Source organism: Tasmannia lanceolata, unplaced genomic scaffold (genome assembly GCF_043159265.1).
Source record: "Tasmannia lanceolata isolate RefF3 unplaced genomic scaffold, GAP_Taslan_0.1 ptg000008l, whole genome shotgun sequence".
NCBI classification, from domain to species: domain Eukaryota; kingdom Viridiplantae; phylum Streptophyta; class Magnoliopsida; order Canellales; family Winteraceae; genus Tasmannia; species Tasmannia lanceolata.
The window spans coordinates 51,177,552-51,186,327 of NW_027518685.1; the positions used below are offsets into that span (position 1 = coordinate 51,177,552).

The window sequence follows — 8,776 nt, forward strand, 5'->3', positions numbered from 1 at the left end:
TACAGTCTGTATCAATACTACCAAAAGCTGATACGTTGGCCAGAAAGGAGATTCTGAACACCAGTTGTATACAATAACAGGCACTAAATTATGCTTTATACTTAAACAGTCACTTATATTTTTTGTCTCAACTCTCTAAAGATTGATACACAAGATAAGTACATAATTATGTTTTAAATATTAGTCTACGGTCTAATGACTATTGGAATAACACCACTACGAAGAAAAAGTTGGAGAATACAATCCAAACTGGGGATACGAAAATTCCTATTTCAGTAGAAGAGTAATACACAAGCATTGATAGATGCCCTTTTCTTTCTTTCTTTTTTCTTTACAAAAACCAATCCAAGAAAAAGAAGGTAGAAAGAAAAGAACAGCATAAAAAGAAAGAAAAGAAGCGGAACACATTCAATTCATTTAAAGTGCTACTTTACAAGACCCTTTCCTCCCACACTTCCCCTCTTATTTTCTTCCAACTGTTGCATAGATTCGTCCCTCATCTCTTATTGTTCCATCCTTTTCCCACCACCCACCTTCTGCTTTTCCTTTTCCTTTTCTCTTCATATAAACCTCACCAACTGCCCCCTCCCTCTCATGGCCGAAGAAACCAAAAATCAAGCCGATACAAAAATGACCCAAGACAAAACCATGGCTTCTCGCTACACGCCACACGACATACGTCGCTTTATATGTGCAGCGGTTTCCATATTCCTCCTCTTAGCCGGTGTAACAGCTCTAATTCTGTGGCTAGTTTATCGCCCCACCAAACCCCACTTCAATGTGGTGGGTGCAGCCATATACGAGCTGAACACCACCTCCCCAAATGTTATTTTCACCACCATGCAATTCACCATAGTCGCTCGGAACCCAAACGAGAGAGTCTCGGTTCACTATGATCGCTTATTAGTCTTTGTTTCTTACCGGAATCAGGCCATCACGGCGCAGATGCTCTTACCTCCGTTGTACCAAGGGCATGATAACACGGTAGCCTTGTCGCCTATGTTGGGAGGTGGGTTCGTTCCTGTGTCACAGGACGTGATGAATGGGCTCGTGATGGATGAGAGTTATGGGGTTGTCGGGTTGAGTTTGGTTTTGATGGGTCGGTTGAGATGGAAAGCTGGAGCTTTTAGGAGTGGGAGATATGGGTTGTATGTGAAATGTGACATGTTGATGGGTTTGAAGAAAGGGTTTGTTGGGCAAGTTCCTTTGCTTGGGTCTCCAGATTGTAGCGTCGATGTCTGAGTTTTTTCAAGTTTTTTTGTGTTTTTTTACCCTTCCTTATCTTCGTAAATGGGTTGTGTCGCTCAGTTTGTACCAGCCAGTGAAGGAAAAAAAAGAAGAGAATTTTGTGGTAGCATATGGATTATATTATAGCTATATAGAAGAAGAGGGTATCTGTTTTCTTCCTTCTTCTTCCCCTGCCCTTTTTCTGCAATTCAGGACACTCTTTTAGGATGACGAAAATACCCCTCTAGTGATTTTCGTTTCGCATTTCTTATTTGGCATACATTTGCAAGATTGAAAGACGCGCAGAATACACGAGTTCATGTGCGTACAATGGCGGTTTAAGATAGACGACGAGTGAAGCGGGTTCCACCCTGCTATCCAACATTTCTACTGATTCTTTCTTGCCCTGTTCTAAAAGTGGCAGCATTTTGGCTTCTTTTGCTTTCCTTTACCTAATAATGAAGTCATTTTTAGGAGAAGACAAATAAAACGGGTGGATTTATCATAATTTCTCTTCGCTAGTTTGGTTGGCCATTTCGAAATATATTGAGTAAATGTCACGCCCCAAACCCCACCATCGGCGTAGGACGTGGCAGCGACATACACCTGGAAGATAAATTCCACAAGCATGCAAGGATACAAAGCAATCACAGAAATAAATCTGGCATTTCAAAAATAAAATATTAAATTCTCAAATACGTGGACCCAACATAGCCAAATCAAATCTCAACTCTCCCGTGAATCAAAATAAATAATTTTAGACGTAGTCTTACACATTTGTTTACTAATACTCACTGTACGAAACAAAAGCAAATAAACTAAATAAAATCTTCAAGCTCCTACAGTTATATAACTAAGCTTCTTCTTCCCCGTTCACCTTACGAGGATCAAACTCTGAAAAATGTTAATATAACTACAGTCAGCTGAAAACCTCAGTACATAATAGCACACTACAAAAGTGGGGTCAAAGCATGTTATATAGAGAGGGTCAATAGGTAAACGAAAATGGCCAAAGCAGCACATGAGGTGACTAATACAAATACAATATTTGAGAAACAAAGCTTACAAAGTCATATTCCAAAGTATCATATCATAGAGGGTCTCAATAAGAGAATTCACAAAGTCTTACGAGATTACCGAAAGCGATCAGAAAGTACGAAATCAACCAACGGTCATCGGCATAGCCCAAAATGCAAGTTATTTTACCCGACAGCCTGCGGTTCGAAACTAGTTTCTAAGTTCATATACCTGTCGACATGGTCAGCAAATAGCACCCATTGACGGGACCCAAAAGTCAACGTACAACCCCCATTGGTGCGGGCCCTTATAGTTCACATATATACCTAAGTCTCACAAAAGGTGTCCATATATACACAAAGTTCAAAGGTACATACAAAGTTCTAAAGATTGTGGTTGACATTGGTTCTATAAGATTTTTCAAAATAGTTGGGCATACAATGATCAAAAGGTTCTTATATCAAAAGGGTTACATATTCAATGCGAAATCGTAGGCTATCAATGAGTACAAAATTCAATAAATTGTATTCAATAAAGGATAAGCATGCAAGACCCAAATCAAAGGCTTAGGTTATCACATGTTTCACATATTCAAAGAGACTAGAGGGTTATAAATCAAAAGGCATATTATTGAATGGTGAATCATATCACTAAAGTAGTACGAAATTACGTACCTCCAATGACGAATACTTTCCTCTTCATAATCACCTACAATCAAAAGTATGAATATTCTACATGATTTCATCATCAATTTTTATATATCCTCTTACTGGCACAAGACCCCCTTTGGTGCCTCTTCGGTAGGGTTCTTTTTAGTATTTTAAAATTATCATCATTATAAAATCTCCAAAAATTTTTGAAACTATCTTTAACAAAAATCACTCGCTTCCGGCATATCCATAGAATACAAAAGGGTCGAAAACGGATAAGAAACGAAGAAGTTATGAATTTTCGAAGTTTCACAATTTCTTTGCGATAATTCCATATTCGTACCCGATTTTACCAAAACTTCTATAGACCAAACTTTCTCGTTTTAGCTCTGATTCGGGCGTGGTTGGATCCGTTGGATTCGTATCGGATCCAACTAATCTAATTTCAAGCTCGTATTGACACATATAATTATTGTAAAATTAATCTAAACTTTTTTGTTCGACCCTTCAAGACAAACTTTTCTAAAAACCAAAACGATCCGATCTTGGGCTCGTTAGGGATTACATAACAAAGCGAATCCTAATGGACCCGAGATCAGTGCTAAGGAACATCTTAAACAAAATCAACTTTCGCTTTCATCTTTATTTTAAGATCACATAATTCTTACTTTAGGGTTTCTAATAACATAAATCAATAAAGAACATAGTTCTTACCTCAATCTTCGCTTTCCGATTCCAAAACTTGATCTCCTCTTTCTTTCTCACAAGAACCCTCTCTTTTGACTGTAGAAAATGGTTTAGGGTTTCTCAATGGCTGTAAAATTCTCCTAAGATGTGTATTTATAGGCTTTCTTAAAGAAGCCCTAATTTTAGTCTAATTCTCATGGAAAAAAACTCCCTTTAAATTTAGAGGGGAACGAATTTTTGAAGGGGGATAATTCGGGCATTTACATTCTATCCTCGTTACAAAAATTTTGTCATCGAAATTTACTCACTAAGAGAGCTTCTTATTCTGAACAATTCTTAAGCTGAGTTATAACACACAAGACGGTATAATTCTGTACTTGATTTTTCCTATTCACTTCATACACTGGACAATTACTAAGAGGCGAGACATGATATCATGGGGAGAATATATAGCCATAGGGTAGGATTCATACGATATCTATTGAGTTTGCTCCATTCAATTTCCTTTAATTTCTTTACTAAGGTAATTATTTCTAACTTTCAAATGCATATTTTTAACAACGCACTTATAGGTTTCAAACAAATTTTTTTGTTTTCCTTTCTATGTTCATTACATTCCTGAAGGTAGAATCCAAAATGTGAATGGTTCTATAGTCTATAACAACGATAGAGGTCCCTTACGGTTTATCGAATAAAATTTTAAACTAGATTTAATACATACGAGATAGGTCTCTCTATAAACACAGAACAAGGGATAAAATTTAAATGGTAACAATCCAATCGAAGTCAAAGGGTTCTAACCGAAGACATAAATCAAATATATCAAAGTTCACACATCAAAATCTGATAAGATATAAGAGATTCGAACGTGCATCACAAGTTGATTATCAGAGTTCACTTAATCACATTCTTTTTGGAATAAAAAAGGTTTAGGTTCTGAACATAGACCAATTAGTCAAATTGTAACACATTCACTAGATTTAGAGGGGTCAAATCTCACTGCTAAGTTCAAATATATTATACAGTTTCTTTCAATTACAAATATACAAATTGTTCTCTTTTCTTTTATATATAGCTCCAAGTTTTCAAAATCTTGGGTTAGAAGACTTTGCTAAACGAGTTCAATACTAAATTCTTTTATCTTGATTTTTTTTTCGTATCTCAAAATTTTCTACTTTCAAACTAAGACAAAATTGTTATCTAAGGGCGGAACAAAGGTGCTATTATAATAACTTATACTTTGAGAGCACATACAAAAGTACAAATTCTTAGCTCTTCTAATGGTATACGTTAAGGCGAAACTTAGAGTCAGATTTAAATTACAACAACAACGCACAATATTTGTAAGGTTTATCCCAGAAAATTTTCTTTCTTTTTTTTTGCACCCAAGCAGTATGTTCTTGCTTTCTATTTGTAAAGCTCAAAATAGTACTTATGGGGTTCGTACAAAATTAGGTTTGGCCTTATACGTTCATTATATTTCCGAAGGTGAGGTCTAAAATGTGAATGATCGATGATCATTAGTATCACATATAATTTAAGACTCGACTACCAATGAGCTGTTGTAACCGAAGCACTCTTCTGGTATTTCAAAATCAACGATGATATACACTAGCACAAGTTTGGTTTCCTCAAGGAAGTTGAGTATTTTTTTAAGGTAGCTGAGTATTAAAATTTTCAAATTTGAGGCTTTGTAGAACAAGTTCAATACTAAATTTGTTTATCCTGAGGTTTCTCTTATCTCTATATTTCTCATTGACAAGCGAAGACAAAATGGCCACCTAAGGACTGTAGCCGAATTACAATGGCTTACTCTGGGGTTCAAACTCGAAACACATATACGTTTCATATTTAGAGAGTACCAAATTTTTCTTTCCAATTTGACCAACTATGGTTGAGGTAAAACTAAGGGCTAGATTCAGATTAGACATAATATCAGATGAGATTGATACGAACTGAATTCGGTTTCCCTAATTTCAAGGCAAATTTTCCACAGAATTCATTCAGATGCCACACTAATGATATTTGATCTTATTCGATGAAAGAGGTTTATCGGAAAGCAATTGAAACTTTACCACGTATAGTAGGAAAACGTAAGGAAGATATAAAATTCTTATCGAATCGGTTATGTTTCGCTAAATTGGATAACAATCAACCATATCTTGACGATGATGTGCTCAAGTTAGAGCAAATCAATCAGATTCCCAATCAAGAGGATTATAAGATGAATAAAGTATATATTTGTGATTGAAAGTAATCATAGAGCAAAATCAAATGGCGCCTGTTAAAGAGAAAGTCAAATCCCTAACTCATTCTCATTCTCTAGCTTTGCCTCAGAACACTTAAACTAATCATATCTTCTCACACCAATACACTGGATCACAAATTCAATTAATGGCTTCTTAAAATCCCAAGTGTGATGGCAACCCAAGAGGGGGAGTGAATTGGGTTTTAAAAACTTTTGCCAAATACAATGCGGAAACTAAAAACAAAGGCAAATTAAAACCTTTAAGCACACAAATGAAAACAAATCACAAATGCACAAAGAGAGAGAGAAATAGAAAGTGTGCACCCGAGATTTATAGTAGCTCGGTAACTCAAGGACCTACGGATTCCCTTAATGGCGGGGAATCAACCCACTTACAACTTGGTTCGGCTACGCCTCGCAAGACTCGCCACGAACTGGAGAAAGCTCCGCCTTTGCAACACTCGCTCTTGAGATGGCTCCGCGTCTCTTCGCACTTCACCACGAAGCGGAGAAAGCTATGCGTCCCCAACACTCGCTCTTGGGATGCCTACGCGTCCCTTCGCACTCGCCAAATATAGAAAGAATGATCAAAGAAAATGAAAATACAAAAACCCTCTTCAAGGGTGGATGAAGCTCTCAAGCTCACACAAATTTTCTCTCTTTAAAGATATACAAAGTTAAGTCCAATGTTCAATCCTTAACAAATATCTCACAAGAGGCTCAAGGAGTATTCCTCACACTTAGATATGTTTCAATGAAGTTTTGGTGCGTAAAAATCTTATTTGGAAGGTTAGGAAACTCATATATATAGCCTATTTGAAAATATGACCGGTTAAGGGTAAAACTGTAATAATCTGGGTTAAAAAAGTCTAGCCCCGCAAGCCCCAATGGCTCTTTTGCCAGACCGGCTCGGTTGACCGAGCCACAACGGTCGCCCGTCCCTACGGGTGCTCTTTTATTTTCAAATTTCTTACCGTCACGGTCGACCGGCCCCATTGCGGTCGCCCGGCTAGGGCTTCCTGTTCGCTCAAAATTTACTCTCAAAAAACTTCCGCAGTCGACCGGACCATGGCGGTCGCCCGCCCAAACCATGCCGGATTTGTTTCTGTGAAACAAAAACCTATCCGCCGTCGCCCGGGACACCTCGGTTGACCGGCCCTCTATTGAAAGGTAAATGCTGGATTTCCAGCACACCTTCCGCAGTCGTCCGGGGAGACCCGGTCGACCGGCCCGGTGTAAAATTCCATTTTTACTTTAAAAGATCAGGGGCTTTTGGGCCATGGTCTTTGGGCTTAAGTCCTATGTTTTCAAATATATTTTCGAGTTAGTTTTAAAACATGGTTAAGAACTCATTGGTCCTCTCATAGGTACTTGCTAAAGATTGGGCTTTTACATTCTAAGACTTGACAAACACTTGATTTCTTCAATGTCTTCATCTCTTCAAGTCTTCATTGTCACCATGGATCGTCTCTTCCATTCTTTTGGCTTCACAAGGTCTTCACCATTTGATTCATGCCACGATCCATACAATGTCCTTGAGTTTTGTGTTTGATTCTTGAATCTCCAATACATGCACTTCAACATCAAACACATTAGAAAAACAACACAAATCAACTTGTGTTTGTAATCATCAAAACATAGAAGATTGCTAAGGTGGGAACCATTGGGCTTACAATCTCCTCATTTTTTATCATGACAACACACAAGGTAATTGCCACATTTAAGCACAATAAACATAAAACTTCTCCCCCCTTTGTCATCAACAAAAAGATGGGATGAAAGTTTAAACATTAGGGATTCAAAATATGCAATGTATAGCTCCCCCTTTTTCAAGGAATGAAACAATCTAAAACTCCCCCTTTTTAATATCAAAATTCAAAACAAGGAGGTTTTAGAAACATAAATGGGGTTTTGAAAAATAACATAATTTCAAGCTTCCCCTAAATCAAATCCCCCCCTATTTGAAATACAAATAGAATATATGAGGGGGTCATCAAAACACATTGCCAAGGTAAAGATATAACAATCTAAACAAGAACCTTTGGCACAAACTACCAAAATCATAAAGATATTCAAGTTAAAGCATAAGCCCCTAATCTAATGCAAAGCATAGAAAACTTAAGTTGGGGCCTTTGGAACCCAAACCCATTTGGATCCAAATGGTTTAGATTTGCCTAAAGTACTCTTTCAATCCACAAAAGCTTGGTTTTAGGCAAAGTCCTAAACACACAATCATTTTTGAAATGTCCAATTCTACCACAAAAATGACATTTTGCACAACATGTAGAAGGACATACAAAATCACAAGAAGTTTTAAGATTTTCAAATGTTCTCTTCTCTTGTAAATTTTGGTTTCCAAAAATCGATTTTTCATTTTCTTTCTTAAATGTATTACATCTTTGAATCAAAACATTGTTAACACTAATCAAGTTTTCATTCATTTGATTCAAAGCGTCATTTTTTTCGCGAGAAATCATCAATTTTCATTTTTAAAGAATCAATCTCTTTTTGGATGTTGGAAATTGAAATGTTGAAATCCTTTTCAATTTCTAAAGATTTTAAATGCTCATTAGGATTCACAACATAATCATGTATATGAGATGCATTAGAATCTACAAATGCAAAATGACAATCATGCGATTTATAGATATTTTCAAGTTTAATCCAAATTTCATGAGCATTTTTACATTTTGAAGTTTTCTCAAATACATGAGGAGACAACGAGCAACAAATGGCGATTAAAGCTTTAGCATTTAAATCAAGCCATTTGGAATCAATTTTTCCCCTTTTCTTTTTACAAAAAGACAAACCCATTTTCAAGCACATCCAAAATATCATAATCTAATGATTCTAAAAGAAACTCATACGAATTTTCCATTTATCAAAATTATTTTCATTAAAAATCGGTGGATCTAAAATTGATTGGCTAAGATGAAAATCCATGGGT

General features: G+C 36.5%; 1 protein-coding gene across 1 annotated transcript; it reads left to right on the forward strand.

Moving 5' to 3' along the window:
* Positions 1-464: 464 nt before the first annotated feature.
* Positions 465-1,406, forward strand: LOC143883640 (NDR1/HIN1-like protein 12). The gene has a single exon (XM_077386982.1). The coding sequence runs from the start codon at positions 595-597 to the stop codon at positions 1,240-1,242; it is 648 nt and encodes a 215-aa protein (XP_077243097.1). The 5' UTR covers positions 465-594; the 3' UTR covers positions 1,243-1,406.
* The last annotated feature ends 7,370 nt before the right edge of the window (positions 1,407-8,776 follow it).

Coding starts and splice junctions, on each gene's coding strand:
- LOC143883640 (XM_077386982.1), top strand. CDS start 595: ATGGCCGAAGAAACCAAAAATCAAGCCGATACAAAAATGACCCAAGAC.